At 41.6% G+C, this 18,485-nt stretch overlaps 1 protein-coding gene across 1 annotated transcript; it reads left to right on the top strand.

Moving 5' to 3' along the window:
• Nucleotides 1-1,197: 1,197 nt before the first annotated feature.
• Nucleotides 1,198-14,854, top strand: LOC124271947. Its single transcript, XM_046707117.1, has 11 exons — nt 1,198-1,331; nt 4,201-4,257; nt 5,771-6,023; nt 6,203-6,308; nt 6,765-6,861; nt 8,767-8,859; nt 9,280-9,330; nt 9,677-9,761; nt 9,906-9,965; nt 10,045-10,161; nt 14,657-14,854. The coding sequence occupies exons 1-11, from the start codon at nt 1,198-1,200 to the stop codon at nt 14,852-14,854; spliced, it is 1,251 nt and encodes a 416-aa protein (XP_046563073.1).
• Nucleotides 14,855-18,485: the final 3,631 nt, after the last annotated feature.

The following is an 18,485-nucleotide window of genomic DNA, read 5'->3' as shown; positions in this document are numbered from 1 at the left end:
CATCCCACGGACCGTGAAGTCTCTGCCACGGTCGCTACCAATAGCACTCTGACTCACATCAAAGCGGACAGCAGCCTGGAGCTGGAGAGTTTGAACCAGATTCCAATATAAGCCTATAGCCTAGCACCTTCTCAGCAGAGTGTAAAACGTCTATTTCCTTAATCCTGCGGCATTTCAAACGGAGTTTCTGAACCAGTGAACGGCAGTGACAATGAAAGCGTATCAATGCAATGCGTATTATTCTCCTTTCCTTCAGAGCCGACTTGGCAATCGTTAAGTGGCAGGTGGATTGATATGTTTTGGCAGATTGAACACCAATATGCAAACAGATTGTTCAGGTGATCATGCTGGCACAGTCGGGCTGGTAAGGCTCATCATCAGCTCAGGGCCCCTTGCCCTCTACACTGAGCCCAGACAGCGAACGGGACTGCCTAGGTCGAACCCACCAAGAACTTTCCTGGGAATATGTAGACTCCCCAACACTGCAGCCTTCTGCATTACCTAGAGTGTCAGGAAGGGCTGTACTTCTCGGATGGAGAACCCGGGCACTCGACTCCTGATCTGCGTGGGGAGATTGGGGAGGTACCAAGCCAAGGGCACCGAGAAATCAATGGGGAACCTGACGACAAAGTGTACTTTGGATGCAAGCCCAGGGGACATTTCAAAGCGAGGTCCGCATATTTAGAATGTGTTTCCTGAATCTTGCAATCACGTTGGTGTCAAAAGTGACAATAGAACGTTCAATGATATATAGAATAAATTCGTGAAGACTGATCAAAGGGATGAAAAAAGATCAGGTTGTTGGCTGGAATTCTTCTGAGGCCCTTGTATGTGCCTATTCCAAAAGAAGTTTGAAAGCTTATGAATTTTCCACTTGACGCCCTGGACATGTTAAGGGTCGTACCATGGATGGACCTCAGAGTCGTAAGCCACAGGCATGGCGAAGACATTAATCGAAAAGCTTTACCGAGCCATGCCATCATATCTCTTAAGTTATGCTGTTTATTGCCAAAAAGGGCATCCGCTGACAAGGTGTTGGACAGTCTGTAAATACATTACACAGTCGGCATTTCATGTTAATATATTATCTTGGAGAATCACATTTAGGCGCTTTGAACTGAGTGGGAAGTGTATTATTGTTTTTTATTATTTAATGATATTTATATGGCGGCGCACATATCCCACGCAAATGGGATCATGCTCCAAGGCGCTGGAGTGTTCCTTGATCAACGGATGTCTTTTGTCATTCTAAGCGTTCAGGCACAACTGCATCTCCGCTCCTTCGGGGTTCATCCAACTGTGGACTGCCTGTACAGCCTCGTCCTCACAAGGTAAAACACTTGGAACTGCAGCTGGGTGAACTGGAACTTTATAGTCTTGCAGTACATTGTCCTTGATACTGCACCTTACAATACCCGCGCAACGAGGGTGTCTGTGCACGTGTTCGTGTAATTCACCATCTGGTCACCAATCATCGGATGAGTGGGTTCTTTTTAAGTGCACAGGGTTGTGTACTGCGCACACTAGGGGTTGTGGAGCCTGCAATGTTATTGGCTAAAGTTTTACACCGGTCGCAAGTGGGGATCGATCCCGCCCACCATACCCTACGAATTCCCATGGATTGTCGGTGGTACGACAATTTGCGGAATAATATGTGCCATTTGTAACAGAAAGCATCGGACGCAAAAGAACCGCACAATGATATTTCTCAACGGCCTGATGTATTCGGTACTGTTAATAGAAGTATGTACAACGCAGTTTGAAATTGCAGAATTATTTCAAAACAAAAACTAGATTTTGCACAACTTTGAAGAAATAATGTTACTCAAGCTGGAGCTAGACCTTCATTAATGAAGCCAGGATTGTGTATATAGTCGAGTTTTTCTTACAGCTTGCCACGCTATCAGTAACTGGAGCGGCTCGATCTATTTATACACCTTGCCGCGAGCAAAATAAAAATCACTTTTCAACACGGATTCCTGACAGTGGTCTGGATTTAGTAGTATGACATCTTTTCCAGGTTCAAACACGTCATAATGAGCATAAGGGTCAATCTTGTTCATTTTACATCATATATTATATTGATCCTTACACATAGGATGTTGGCTCACATGCCTAAAAGTATCAATATGTGCCAACCATATGCACAGCCCTTGACATAACAGAGGGTTATCTCAGATAGTGAACGACATTTGCTGAAATACACATATGTCATTTGATCTCGGTTACGAGTCGACATCAGTTCAAATGTGCACCTAAGGCCTGTATAAACCTATTTCATGCATACACGCTTTGGGTTGGTAAAGTATACTCTTTACACATCAATAGTGTAAATCCGCTTTTCGTTGTGTACACAAATACATATAGTGACTGATTGTACCCAAATGCACTTATAGTGACCGATTTTCAAAATCTTCATTTTAAGAAATATACCTGTAACGGTATACCTTTTTCCTATCAGTCAAACTATGTTGCCGTAATTAATTACCTAAATATAATAATGCTTTTGGAATTGATTTTTAACATGGGGGTACAGTGAATTCAAGCAAGACACTGAAAACTTTGATCTAGAGCCTGTTTTTATATTGTATCGTGCTCTATAGTTAAAGTAGTTTAGATAATTTACTAGTTTTAAATATATATCTCTGTGATAGTCTAATTGGTTTAACTGCGCCCTTTGTCGACAGACATTTTAAACTGATAACCTTTGTTTTAATCGCTCTATGGCTGTAATATTGCCTATGCCACTCACTCACTCATCAGAATTATTTGCGTTATCAATCAACTTTCATCGTCCGCTTATCATGATCATGCATACTTGCTTTCCTGATTACTACTAGTAGTAAAGAGTCAAGTATTCCTTTTTTAAATGAATATGTTTCCATAAGGTGTCTCCGAAGGTAAGGCAGGACTTTTGCTGTGAACGTCAACAGTGACGAGCACCTACAACGTCGTTGTTCAGGGAGATGTGGCTGAAGAGCGCCCCCACCTTCTTCCTTCAGAGCTGATGGTTCAAGTGTTCTCCTCTGCTGATGATCTCTGAAGCTGGTCAAGAACACTCAGTCCAGTGGTGAGGACGTCATCGGGCAGTGGGAGGCCAACAGCTTCTAGTACCAGGCAGGGTCCAGTCATATCGAGGCCAGCTTTTCTTTGTACAGTACACACCAGATCCAAGCATTCACCTACAAACAATCCGGCCTTACCGTTCTTGTTGTTCAAACAGGTGAGTAAACATAGCCAAGGGTCATACTTTTCTGCACAAAGGCACCTAAAGGCAAGACCATCATTTTACATACATACATACAAACAAACATTTGTATAGCGCCGATATCCAGCTCCCTGTTCAGCCGCTCCAAGGCGCTTTGTTTTTCCCCTAGCTCACTGGATGTCAATCTCAACTCCCTGGGGATCATACAACTCTTGCAGCCACTAGGCGCACCGAGTTATTGTGGCATTCCCATCCTTACGAGGTACCCATTCACAGCTGGGTTGACTGGGACACATAGTCACAGTACTTTGTCCAAATTCACTGCACGTTGCTGTACCCGCAACTGGGTGTTTGCACGTATTCATGTGGCCACCATCTGGTCATATACCAACGGGTTCGTTGGTTCTTTTAAGTGCACAGGGTTGTGTACTGTACACTAGGGGTTGTGACAACACTGAAAGAGTCTGCACACAAAGTTGACTCCAAAGTTTTTTACACCCGGTCACAGGTGGGCTCGATCCCGTCACCTCAAGCTCGCTGGATCACTAACCTGGCGCCTTAGCCAGTTCGCCCACCGCGCCCCCACATCACATACCTCACACTTACACTTTTAGATTGTGTATGTTTATTTTGTAATTATGACATCCAAATTCACATACTAGTTCTTATTCGTGTGCTTTCCCATCTACATGATAGATGGCCTTAAAGTTTCACCAGTGACCACAACGAGGGCCATGCAGCAGTGTAACATTAATGACATTTATCTGATCAGGTGACTGTTATGCGAAAGATAATTTTCTAGTTCTTTGTGTAATTCCCGAATAAGCTGTGTCTTTCCGAATAAGCTGACAAATTGTAAGCACACTTTTGGTTTTACCAATGACGACAACAGCGTTACATCAATGGAGCAAACAACACCGCCTCCAACAGCAGTGACTTCACCATTTCTGGCTTTCCTGGATTTCTAATTCAAGAGTCAACCATTCCTTTAGGAAAACCTCCACTTGTGCAGGAGAGATGTTTGGGAGCTATGGTCTCATGGCAGGACAGTAAGTACTCTTATGGTAAAATGTTATGATGTTTTTATAACTTGTTGAAAGGACTAGTGCTGGGAATTGGTCAAAATCTCATAATTGATGATTGGCACATTACAACCGATCTATCATCGAAATAATTGGTTAGCGTCATTTATTTAAGTTTCCTGATTATTTTTGTTAATGGACAAAAGAAATCAAGATAAAAAAACCTGTAGTTCTTTGGTGTTTTTGCAAATTGCACAAAAGGCATTGGCAAATTTCACATCTTTAAAGGATGACTTGTAGGTAGGAAAACTAATTTCTTGGGGTCTTGAAGATAAGTTCAACCATGACTTGGAACGAGCTTGTAGTGGTCATGAAATGAAACAGACAAAACCAACCTTGTGAAAAATATTGTTAATGCAAACAAGTGTTCCAGAATTGTTTGCGTTCGATTATGAAAAAACATGATCGATTGCTTGGTCGTTTAGTCACTGCGACCAATCTTCGATTATTTCAATTAATCGGACAACCACTAGAAAGGACCCCTCAAAAAACCCGGTAATGTCAGCTGTTCTGTCAGAAAATGCACATGGTTAATGTCACTATCTAGTCACATATTCTAGTCGATCCGATACCAGATGTTGCATCCCATTTGCATGAAGATGAAATGGTGTTGCTACAACTCCCAAATAACAACTGGACCATCCCTTGCAAGCAACTTAAAGGCAAGGGTTCAAACCTATACATGGATGGGGTGTGGCCTCCTTGCCTTGTCAAAGCTGTCCTTAGATGCAAAGCAATGAAGTATTCAAATACATTCCGTGAAATATAACAAAAGTGACTCACCGGTTGAGGCTGATATTAAGTCATAGTATAAAGAAGTATGTTATGAAGACTCACATCAAAAAGTATGGATTCAGAGAGTCTACAAACCATACATTTTGAAAATATATTTCTCATTTTTAAATCCAGATTTGAATTTCCCCGTGTGTCAGTCAGGTGGCCAGAGGAGGTGCGTTTCCATAGAAACAAGCCTTGTAGTGGGGGAAATGTTTCATTCAGGGTTTCATATTTCAGGCAGGCTGGGAAAATGCCTCCTTCCCCCGCTCCCCTGACACCATGTTGTGCAGGGCTATGGTTGTCCACTCGTCTGATGCTGACATCTCTTTCCGGAAGATTATTTATTCAGAATATATGTAAAATTTGATGTTTAATATATGCTAATCAAATTAATTTCATTAGTCATCATAATATGAAGTGAAAGGGTTGTTGGACAATTACTATAAGGCACATGTTTATTCTAGTAGTAAATTCCAAGGTTAACCTTTGACATCGCCAGGCTCTTGCCAGGCACCCATAGCCGTTACAGCCTTGTCACTCACGGGCTGATAACATCTTCACTGCTGAGGAGTAGCAAATGGGAGACTATTTGGAAGCCCACAGGGGATTAGGACGTTTGCGCCCCGGGCTTTAACGGCGTGTAATATAAAGTTAAATATTGTTATTTCCAACCACTTTCAACTCTTGTATACCTTTTCCCAAGATGGGGACCATCATCATTTAAAATCAACGACGGGATTCAAGGAGGGCCCCTGGCTTTATTTGATCGAGTGAAGACTGCAAACACACTGATTATCTCCCCTGCCAGTCGGTTTATGTCGTCATCAATATGGCGTCAGAACTCCAGCACCGGAGGGGACAATGTCTACTGGGGAACGATGGGAGGAGTTGAAAATGTCCCTGTCGATGTTGAAACCAGTTTTATTCTTTTCTGCGGTAATCAAGGCATTAATAAGGTAACTGTCATTCTCCCTACAAAGAGCACCATCTTGACCGACAAGACCTAAACATTACAAGAGTCTCCGGAACATCTTTCCATTACGTTAAAAAAGCTTGTTAACAAATACATATTTACATTGTGTCCCTAAAGAACCAAGAAAGTTACCTTGGTATAGAAACTTACTTATACTTGCAGGCCTTCGTAAGCTGGGGGCAAATCCTGAAACAATGGCACGGACGTACAGATCAATATGTCAAGTCCGACTTTACGTTAAACTATTTAGCATACGGAACAGACAATGGTGAGGATATTTGGATGTGTATTGATCTGATTTTCAACACTGTATGAACCTATCCTTGAACCAAACGAAGGTACCATATGTCCCTCAGACAAATATTTGTTGATCTTCATAGAATATACATTCTTCAAGTACTGTAACCTGAGATTGGGCCATTGTCATGACACACAACTTTAACATACTGTTGCACACGTTTTCGAATGGAAGTAGCACTCGTTGTAATTCAGACAATGGTAAACACTGCTTGCTTCTGCTAATGAATGGATGTGTGACAGTGCTCGGCATTGCATGATTTCTGAGCGTGTCTGCCCCTCAATGGAACATCTCTTTCATGTGGTGTGTACTCTGGCAAGTGTCTATATTTATAAGTTGCCCTTGCGTTGTCATTATTGTCATGACGTTTATTTCCCAAAACCTTTGCGACCAAAACCATCCGAAAAGAACATGCTGTTTATTCAGGGGCGTATTACTGTTATCGCTCCGAGGACGGAAAGAACTACCAGGACACAGTGTTGGATATCACGAGCTACATGGCAACCTTAGGGGTACCCATCAGGTTAGTGGACTTGCTCATGCTTTAAATAGATATGTTACCAGACGGGATCGATGAACGAAATGTCTTCACCCAAGCATGCTAGGTAAGAGAGAAACATTAAGTTATATCCACTGGTTAATTTTACATGTTGGAATCATTTTCCGAAAAAGTCTCATTTGCATTATGCTTTTAGTGCAGTGATTAACTCTCTTTCTTCCACTTGCTGATTGTTTGCTTTGTGACGAGTGGGGAAATAATCAGAACAATATTCATATTGTTTAACTGCTAAACTATTGGTTCAAATATACTCTTAAAAAAAGAAATTTGACATAGGAACAATTTGAATTTTAGGAAAATACTTGACACAAACCAATCCATGCTGAATCCCACCATGTGGAGGAATGGTTGACAAGACAAAACGTTAAAAAAGAAACACATTGAACAAAAACGTAACGTTACACTCACGTTTGTAGTGAATCGCTAAAACGCAATCAAATGAACGTGCATCATGAAATTGTGTACCACCCCGAGCTGAAGCCTATCTATTCAGGCTTTAAAAAGTCAAATCAACGGTACTCCACATGCATTGCTTTAAGCCACTATAGACGACCAAAAAAAGCCAAGACGGACAGAAGCTCAACGACACAATGCCATCGGCCGCTAACAAGGAGGGGCATCGCAGCATGAGGTCGCAAGGCACTTCGGCGTGTCCAGACAGACTATCCTAAACTTATGGACCTGATACAACAACTCTGGGAGTGTTAATGACGGACCCAGGTCAGGAGTCGACCTACCACCACCGCCCAGGATGGCTACATCCGGTTGACACATCTTCGTTCACGCACCACGACCGCAGGATCCACAACAACCCAAATCCCTCGACTGCGCCGAGTCAGTGACCAGAATGTGCGCATCGGCTACGAGAAGCCAGACTTTCTCCCAGAAGACCAGTTCCTCGTAACACCTTGACTCCGGGTTGAGTGTGTACAATGGTGCAGACAGCGACTGAGATGGCCGCGGGCAAGATGGAGGACAGTTTCCTTCTCAGATGAGTTTGATGGACGTTCACGTGTATACAGACGTCGCAACGAACTTTACGCCGATAGCTGTGTACAGCAGGTTGATAGATTTGGTGGTGGAAGTGTCATTGTGTGAGCAGGTATCCATCGTTATGGCCGGACAACTCTTGTGCACATGGCAGGTGCATTGAATGGGGTTCGCTATAGAGACGAGTTTTTACAACGTCACGTCGTTCCCTTCATCAACGTCAACCGTGGATCATTCCAGCATGACAATGCTCGACCTCACGTTGCACGTGTTTGTCAGGACTTCCTCCCTCCAGCAAAACAACGTTCAGGTGTTACCATGGCCTTCTCGATCACCCGATTTGTCTCCCATTGAACATCTATGGAAAAAAACCTTGATCAACGCTTACGCCAGCGTAATCGGCAACCTAGGACACTACAAGAACTGCACGCAGCACTTCAGCAAGAATTTCAAATCATTCCTCAAGACAGCATTCGGCATCTCATTTCGTTCTATTGGCCGCCGCTGCCTAGCTGTTATCGATGCTCATGATGGTCACATCAGATACTGACATTTTACTCTGACCAAGTGGCTTTAATAGCCATCTGTGGTTTTACCAAACACCTTTTAGATAATCATGTTTTGAATATGTGTAAAGTGAAGATTTTACTGTAATTGAGCAATGATGTCTTGTTTGAATCTGTTATATGATCTCAGTAAATGAAGTCCAAAACAGCATGTCAGGCTTCTTTTTTTGAAGAGTATAGTTTAGGTCGGAATCTTTATTGGGGTATACATGTAGTGGGTACTGCTAAGAGCCATTGTTGCTATTTGCTAGGTACATCCAGAACCACGCATGTGGGTACTTCCTGGACAAGGACCTTGTTGTTTACTTGCCAGGTACATGCAGTATGACGTAACGTGGTACAGTGACCTTCACACTGGAGTTGTCTCGTGGTCGTCTCCACCTGACGTTTTCCCCAATGGACCACAGTGAGGTTTCTTCCTTTATTGAACTGAATTAATACTTTAACACTCTATCAAATTGTCACTCTAATGTTATATGACGTTCCTTCATCAACAATATATGTTGACATAGAAGAGTTATTATTGTGCAAGATAAGTATATGTCCGATCAGGTACGATTTTTTGTATTTTTCAAATCTACTGTCTGCTCATTTGATACATCAATGATTAACACCCATCATTTTGCACCCCTTAATTATCTTGGCCACCATATATATGTATCATACCTAATGTTTTTATTTACCTTAAACCCAAGCTTCATGTATCTAGAAAATATGTACAGTTTCATTAATCGGTATCTGTATCATATATATGTATTATTTCGAGTCTGGTGGATGAAACTAACTGACATGATTTCGTCCTGCTTTACTTCACCCTGTGATGAAGGTGGCTCTATAACAAGACAGAGATACCCGTCTTTGGCTACAACCCGTTCTGGTAAGTCAGGTCAATGAAGAGTCAGCTTTATAGACATGCAATATTTTTTTTTTATTTAAGGACTGTAAACCTCCGTCATATATGAATCAAGAATGATTATAAATACTTGTTGAACAAAACTGAAAAGCAACAAAGACCTAGCCCGGATTAAAACAGTCACATCAGGATTATAAGAAACGATGCCCTTGATGGGTATTTAAGATATGGAATGTTTTTACTAGCAAGTAGCTTTTGCAAACATTATTCCTTTTAATGTAAACATTTATAGTTACTGAAACATGTTCCAGTTAGTTTTGCTACGTCAATATGGTCTGTTTCTAATTGTGTTTTGAATCATTGTGGTTAGGGCCAGCAACACAACCTACGCAAAGGCTAATGGAGGAGAGTATGACTTCCTGATCGATGGTCCAATGTCTCTACCACTGGAAGAGGTACTGACGCTACTGGATATGGCATGTAAATTGGTACAATGAAATACTTTTTCTTCTTCAATCATCATCTGAGATGGGAATTTGATGGGTTGTTCCAAATTCCATTTATGAACTGACGAACCTGTGTTTCTGATTACTTTTCAGAGATTTTGGACTGACTTGCTCGCAGGTGGAAGGACATGGGGATTGATTGCCTACGAACAGGTACCATCTCTAATTACCAAATGTGATAACTATATCAGACCAGAGTACATGCTTGTTTAATTTTGTTTCGTTTCTGTAGGATTACCTCGATGTAGAATTTGAAGGAATCCAAAAGCTCCTGACTGACATTGACCTTGGCCGCCAATGGCTGACTCAGATGGGGAATGGGCCTGCCAAGAACGGGCTTGACCATCCAGTACATGTCTTACCCACGTCATATGCTACAGTCTCTGGAAATACCTGTCGTCACACAGGTGAGAGGGAATAGGGTTTGTATGCGCTGATATTAGCTATGTTTGATCAAGGAGTATAGAATCGGGTGATTGAGTGAGCGAAAAGACGGACAGGTTCAGATATACCGAGTGAGCGAGTGCTACACATGACGTTTTGGGTCATTGAGTTATGTTCCAGCCTGTGTTTTATCTCAGTTGAGTATCCTAATTTTCCTTTGAGTAACCCAAATAGAATTGTACCCACCCCACTCAAAGCTCAATTGGGGTATTTTGTCATTTGTCCATTAGTTGTACAAATATAATAAAGCTTAAATGTTATTTATATTGGATCGGTAATATGGAGAAACAATAAGAAAAGATTGGGTAAGTTGCCAGGTTCATGTTTGAAATAGAACCTCTCAATATGTATCGGTTATTTCATCTATATTACCGGTACGGAAGCTAAGATTTGAAGTTTTGTGTGTACGCATGTAAGATCAAATATATCGAGTATTTACAAAAATTCAAGCGTACTTGTACTCAATAGACCTAATAAGAATTGAGTTTTCACATACATATTTGCGTAGTTTACGCAGATATGCAGCTTATCTATACCTCTGGATTTTGCTAATTTTTGCACCTGCACGGGACATGTTGAAGGAGGATAAATTAGCAATTGAATCGGACATCATTTGTCACATGACTTCCATGAAGCCTGTTGAATTTAACCGAGGCCTTGAATTTTGTAACCTTGATGGAACAACTTCTGAGAAAGAGTCCTTCGATGCACTTTGAAATCGTAGTAAACAGAGTATGTTCAGTTCTATCTCAAATGTTGTAAAATTTAAACAACAAATGGTAGAACTGTGGGAATAAAATGAAATTTCACCATTGAAAAGTTCTGTCCCTCTTATCATGCAGTTTTGAGAGCTTCGATTTATTTTGAAAAAAGGTAGGACAAGACAGCGAATGGTCTCGCTCTATTTCTATTTTATCGGCCTCTTTTTTCTACATCTGGATGTACTCTAGCTACATTGCCTCTCTTCACAATGTTTGGTCGTGATGACGCCACAGAAACAGACAAAATATGGACTTTAATCATCAAAATATTGAAACAAATGAAATGTATGTTTCCGAATGGCGTGCAAACCATGACAACGTACCAGGCACCGACAACTGGAAGATCGGTGTGACATCACTATTTGCATGGACAATTGGCATTGCACCCTTCAAGGATATTTCTGGACGACCAGCGTTCAGCCTGGAAATACTTACGGATATGGTGAAAAACTGGTTCCGAATCCGCATCAATAGTTCATCTTCATTTGTTTCGTTTTTTCTTCTTCCCAGAATGCCTTGTACAGTTGAAAATGTGTAACAGGTATTATACAAAATTATGTTGTAGAAGACTTGGTGAAGAGACACATCATTATATCGTCACTGATTATTGTGTTGCAGAATCCTCGGATCCATACACGGCCCTTAATGCTGTGGTTGCAACCTTAAAGCACCACAGGACCAGTTGGAATCGGTGACATGGTTGGGGGCACACAAACAAGACACTCATCATGAAGTAGGTTGCACGTTCTTTATTTCATCCAACCATCTTCTTAGCCTGTATGTTTCCATATTTATCCATATGTGTTCCTGTAATCATAGTTTGTACTTCTTTATTTATTATTATTACTTCTGTGTTCAGTTTGCTTCGCACATGTGTGTTATCTTTATTTCATATTTTTGATTTTTTTTTGTTACTCCTGCATATGTTATCGATCGCTTCTGTTTTAAAAGTATTCATTTTAATTATATATATACGTGTAGAGAGATTACCACAAGCAAGTGTGTCATATGACTTACACGAAAAGAGTGTGAAATTGTGTATGCTCATAATACTAACATATCACACACTTGCTCGAGTGTGTAATAATTTCTTATTATCCATTTCATTCATGTATATTTGTAAAACACGGTAGAGCAAGTTTGACGGCCCTCTTTTTATTGACGTCACGCTCAATTGTTTAATGACGTGGTTTTGTATTTCTCTTTACACGAATCGGAGTTTTCTACTGAGGATAGTCAGTACGTAGCTATGCGCATTTCATCCTTTTATTAGATAATTCAACTGGGTCGATGCTCAGTTGCATATTTTAGTATGCTGAGTCGGCTACAAAATAGATAGTTAAATACCTGGAAACTCAAATGTGTTGTAAAGAGCAAATTTATTTTCCAAACGTTTTCTTTAGCATATAAGCAATAAAAGATACATGTAATTGCAGACACATGTTGTGAATGCCAGATGTTAACGGTGAGGCGGGGGCTTATATACCTAGTCTTTTTTCTCGGCTGTCATCACTGATTTTACCTTTACCTATGACTTGGATATTCTTTTTACACCGACGTTTTATATTTACTCCTGTTTCATGCTTTCATTGTCTAATTCACGCTCTCTTTGTGAACTGTAGCCAATTACGTTTACTCATATATAATTTGTTTACATATGTTTTTCCTTGTTATCTAATCTATCTTGGTACTCCACGTCTATAGATTTTTCACCGTTGCTTCATCTCTTACATAGATCTGTAAATACTGACGGTCTGATCCTGAAACCATCCTCGACCAGCGACTTCAATTGACAACAGAATACGGAGGTACCTGTACTGTAGCCTTTCTGACTAAATTACACTACTTACAGTCCCCTGTTTGGAGTGAACCTCATGCATATATAGTCAGTTTTGTTGATCCAAGTAGCAGTTCAGTACCAGCAGGGGAGCTGGTTACTCAGGAGGAGGGCTTAAACAGTTCCAGGCAACAAGACTGACTGGGGAGTCGTGCAATATGCCAGTAGAGGTGGTCCAGGTTAGAATATATTGATCTTCAATGGCCCGTATGCTTGTCATAGAGGACGACTAACGGAATCAGGTGAATCAGGCTGTCTGACTTGGTTGACATACATGTCATCGTGGTTCCCAGTTGCGCAGATCGATGCTCATTATTCTGTTGGTCCACTGGACTCTCTGGTCGGGCATCTCGATTATTTAGGAGCCGCCGCGCCATATGACATGTATTGTTGAGTGTGGCGTAAAAACTAACAACACTCACTCACTTACTCCTCCTCCTGCAAATTATTTTAACCAACCTAACAAAGCACCCATCTGCCCGCTATACGCTACCCCTTTGAATACCCTTCAAGTTATACGGCTTTCACAGATTACACTATATAAGCTCGCAATATGATTTAAGCATTTGATGATAACAGGACATTATTAAACTGCTGTTGTTATTGAGTTAGAAGAGGACTTATCAATGGTAAATAACATAAAACTACAGATGTTTAATGATAGACTACAGATAGAAATGACTTGATACAACTGAAAAGCTTCATATTTTGCATGTTTTCATGGAAATGACATAAATACCTTTTACAATGAAGAGTTTATCATTTGTACAACAATGGAATCATCACTACTAAGCAGCTTGGAAATGTTAAATGTTATGTGGTAACGAAGGATTTATGATGACCGAAGGTTAATGCCCACTTAAGAAGTGACATAGAACGAAGCATATTTAACACCCTGAAATGACATCAAATGCCTTTATAGAAAGGAAGGTTTTTGTGTCATGGATGCTTTCCAAGATGGCTTGGATCCCGAGACTTTGGGGTCCTGATGGGGAGGTGTGGTCCACGTATTCAGATTTTGGTGGAAAGAACAAGTGCAGGTATCATCCTCGCTGCAGATCTTCGGAAACTACACCATGGCTGCCTTGCATGGCTGGATGTCAAGGGTGGGACATTACGTTTCTTCTTCCTTATTTCCTGTCACATAGTTCCATGGAGTGCAGTTTCGGTTCATGCCTGTAATTAGTCAGGTGTACTACTGACATGAAAGTGAATATTTCCAGTTTCCTACGTCCATGGTTTCCCAGCCAGCAATCCCAGCAAGATCCAACTATTGACAGACCCCAACCTTTGACAGTGAGTGGCTGTACCATGGCTGACTTCTGTCTCTCTATGTATCGACCTGTACTGAGCATCAATGAGTAGGTGTATTCCTTCATTTCGATCATGCAGATATGGATAAATATCAAAGCTGATCCAATATGCTAAGCACATCAATATTAACTGTGCGATATAAATGAATCTAACATTATGGACAGAAAGGCGAATGTCATTTAAATGCTTGAACGTGATGCAAATTCACAGAAGCTTCTTTATTGCACTTTCATAGGGTCCAGACATTAAAAGGTTTATCTTAATGAAGCAGTGAATTTATTTGAAGTTATCAGGGAAGGTGCCGAAATATCGATGAGTAGACGCGATTCAATTTCTCAGAGCTATGGCTAGATGACCTCCAAGTGATATTAATCCCAAATAGGATGCATTGTAAACAAACTACACAGAATTTGGTTGTACAATGTATATTTTTAGTGCAACTTAAAACAAAAGCATTAATAACTGAACCATATATTTTGTCTGAACAGATGAAGCAGTGGATATCAATGTTTCCTTGCAGCAGACAGAGTTCACAGTTCGAGGTGGAGTTGAACAGGTGGAGTCTTAGGTGTCGCCCCGGAGGAGTTGTGACCATCAACGTGCCGATGACATCGCCGTCGACGAAACCTCACTGGGACTGCCCATTTGAGTGTGTCTCCTTCTTCTGCCAGACGTGGATGAAGTGAATCTTGTAACCTGTGACCGCTGTACCCGGCCTCAGAACAGCGGAATTTGAGCCATTGCAGTTTCTCGAAAACCTTGGGGCACATGTCGTGGTGAAATCGCAATTATGATGCATGTGCGAGAATGGTTTACATACATCTGTTAATCTGATCCATGTCTAGTTTAAGGCAGTAATCACAAGAGTCCATATCACCTAACATCGGTTATTTCAGCAACAGATGAACGACTTAATACAAATGCTGGTGGTACAACTGTATTTGCCATTTGTTCAGTAGTTAATAAAATGTGAGCACGCTGGTCCAATGATGGATGAACGATAATACATGTACCTAAATGTGGTATGGCCAAACGCATATTGACATTTCATTACGGCTATGGATGTGAATAAGGACACATGAGATCTTGAATTGCTTCGAGCTTTGTTACTGGATTGTGAAACGTGTTATTGTAGCTGAATTCGAGATCGGAACCGTGACGAAGCCGGATCGAGATGCTCCGTGCAAGTTGGGGATGGATGAGCGATTGAGATATCAACGGAAGGAGGTTCAGGGTTTGTAGTCTTCTGTAAGAGATCAATGATTGGGATCATCTGTACACCCCGATTTCTTCAGTAGTAGGTTCCCCGGTGATACATCAGAGCAACCAGCTACTAATCAGCAGTTAGGTTTCCCCTCACGGATGATGGCACATCAAGTATGCCAGCTTTACCCAATCGAGCAGTGAGTTCCCCTCACGGTGGGATACATCAGAGTATTGGCTGGCTGTAATCAATGATGAGGTTCCCCTCACGAGTGATTCATCTGAAAATTATGCCGCGAACTGTAATCAACAGTAGAGTTTCGCGCCCACGAGTGATGCGAATCGGAGGATATGCAGCTGAACCAATCGACAGGATTGGTCTCCCTGAGCTTGAAGTGTTACATCAAGTGATGTGCAATTTAATCGAAACAGTAGGTTCTACGCCACGAGGTGATACATCCAGGAGGTTATGCAACTTTAATCAACAGTAGTTCAATCCTTTGAGTGTTACGTCAAATGCCGGGCTTTAATCAACGGGCAGGTTCCCCAGCTGGTGATACATCAAGTATACCCAGCTTTAACGCAAACAGTAGGTTCCCCCACGAGTGATGCATCATATACCCAGCTTTAATCAGACAGTAGTTCCTCCGACGAGTGATACATCAAGTATACCCAGCTGTAATCAACAGGAGGTTCCCTACATACGGAAGTGATACATCAGAGTATACCCAGCTAGTGTAATCAACAGTAGGTTCCTCCGAAGAGAGATTACATCAAGTATATGCCAGCTTTAATCAACAGGAGGTTCCCCACACGATTGATACATCAAGTATACCCAGCTTTAATCAACAGTAGAGTTCCCGACGAGTGATTACATCAAGTATACCCGAGCTTTAATCAACAGGAGGTTCCCACACGATTGATAACATCAAGTATGCCCAGCTTTACCAATGATGTAGTTCACCCAATGAGTGATGCATCAAGTATACCCAGCTTTAATCAACAGTTAGGTTCCTCCCCACGAGATGTTACATCAAGTACACCCAGCTTTAATCAATGGTAGGTTCTCCCACGGGTGTTAAGCATCAAGTACAACCCAGCTTTAATCAACAGTAGTAAATTCCCCACGAGTTGATACAGTCAAGTTATACCCAGCTTTAATCAACAGTAGGTCTCCACGAGTGATGCATCAAGCATACTCAGCTTAATCTATCAGTAGTTTCTCCCACCAGTGATACATCACATACCCAGCTTAATCAACAGTAGGTTTCCCCACGGAGATGATGCATCAGAGTATACCCAGGCATATATGTAATCTGCAGGTAGGTTCCTCCCACGAGTGATGCATCGGTAAAGTATACCCAGCTTTAATCCACAGTAGGGTCCCTCACGAGGATGGCATCAGGAACACCCATAGCTTTGAATCAATCAGCATTGGCTCCCCACACGAGTGGATACATCAGAGTATGTTGCAGCCTTAATCAATAGCAGGTTTACCCACGAGATGATACATCAGAAGTATCCTAGCTTTTAATTAACAGTAGGTTGCTCCACGAGGATACATCAAGTATATACCTAGATTTGAATCCAACAGTAGTTCCTTCCACGAGTTATACGAATCAGGAGTATATATGCCAGCTTTAATCAACAGTAGGTTCCCCCACGAGTGATACATCAAGTATACCAAGCTTTAATCAACAGTAGTTCCTCCCACGAGTGATACATCAAGTATACCCATCTTTAATCAACAGTAGGTTCCCCCCAACGAGTGATGTATCAAGTATACCCAGCTTTAATCAACAGTAGGTTCCCCTCACGAGTGATACATCAAGTAAACCCAGCTTTAATCGACAGTAGGTTCCCCCCACGAGTGATACATCAAGTATACCCATCTTTAATGAACAGGAGTTCCTCCCACGAGTGATTTAGGTATACCCAGCTTTAATCAATAGTAGTTCCTCCCACGAGTTATACATCAAGTATACCCAGCTTTAATCAACAGTAGGTTCCCCCACGAGTGATACATCAAGTATACCCAGCTTTAATCAACAGTAGTTCCTCCCACGAGTGATACATCAAGTATACCCATCTTTAATCAACAGTAGGTTCCCCCCCACGAGTGATGTATCAAGTATACCCAGCTTTAATCCACAGTAGGTTCCCCCACGAGTGATATATCAAGTACACCCAGCTTTAATCAACAGTAGGTTCCCCAACGAGTGACATCATACCTAGCCACGAACAGGAGTTCTCCCACGAGTGATTTAGGGTATACCCAGCTTTAATCAATAGTAGTTCCTCCCACGAGTATATACCCACCTAGTTTTAATCAACAGTAGGGTTCCCCCACGAGGATACATCAAGTATAACCCAGCTTTAACAACAGTAGTTCCTCCCATGAGATACATCAAGTATACCCAGCTTTAATCAACAGTAGGTTCCCCAGAAGTGATACATCAAACATACCCAGCTTTAGCTTTGTCAACAGGGAGTTCCTCCACGAGTGATACATCGAAGTATACCCAGCTTTAATCAACAGGAATTCCTTCAACGAGTGAATGCATCAAGTGATTCCCAGCCAACGCAGCCAGCCCTCGACGAGTGATACATCAAGTATACCAAGCTTTAATCAACAGGTAGGCCTCCCCGCGAGTGATACATCAAGTATACCCAGCTTTACCTCAACAGTAGTTCTTCCGAATGAGTGATACATCAAGTATACAACATGTTTAATTCAACAGTAGGTTCCCGCCACGTAGGTGATGCATCAAGTATATCCCAGGCTTCCCAATCAACAGTAGTTCCGACTCCAGAGATACATCATATACCTAGCTTTTAATCAACAGGAGGTTCCCACACGATTTTATACATCAAGTATACCTAATCCTTACTCTCAACAGTATTCCTCACCACGGTGCGATACATCATATACCCAGACTTTAATCAACAGATAGGTTCCCCCACGAGTGATGGCATCAAGTAGCATGCCAGTTTTAAATCAACAGTAGACACCTCCGACGAGTGATACATCAAGTACTACCTTATACTTGGCAATCTTAGCAGGAGGTTCCCCACACGAGTGATGCTACATCAAGTATACCCATGTTTAATCAA

Source organism: Haliotis rubra, unplaced genomic scaffold (assembly GCF_003918875.1).
Source record: "Haliotis rubra isolate DU_JTF1 unplaced genomic scaffold, ASM391887v1 Scf1647, whole genome shotgun sequence".
In the NCBI taxonomy this organism is placed as follows: Eukaryota; Metazoa; Mollusca; class Gastropoda; order Lepetellida; family Haliotidae; genus Haliotis; species Haliotis rubra.
This window is presented reverse-complemented; position numbering and strand designations above follow the sequence as displayed.

Bases quoted from the DNA above. Each gene is read 5' to 3' on its own strand.
- LOC124271947 (XM_046707117.1), top strand. From the start codon at position 1,198: ATGCTCCAAGGCGCTGGAGTGTTCCTTGATCAACGGATGTCTTTTGTC. The intron at 6,309-6,764 runs GTGAGGATATTT...CTGTTTATTCAG, and splicing joins AGCATACGGAACAGACAATG to GGGCGTATTACTGTTATCGC. The intron at 8,860-9,279 runs GTGAGGTTTCTT...CCTGTGATGAAG, and splicing joins GTTTTCCCCAATGGACCACA to GTGGCTCTATAACAAGACAG.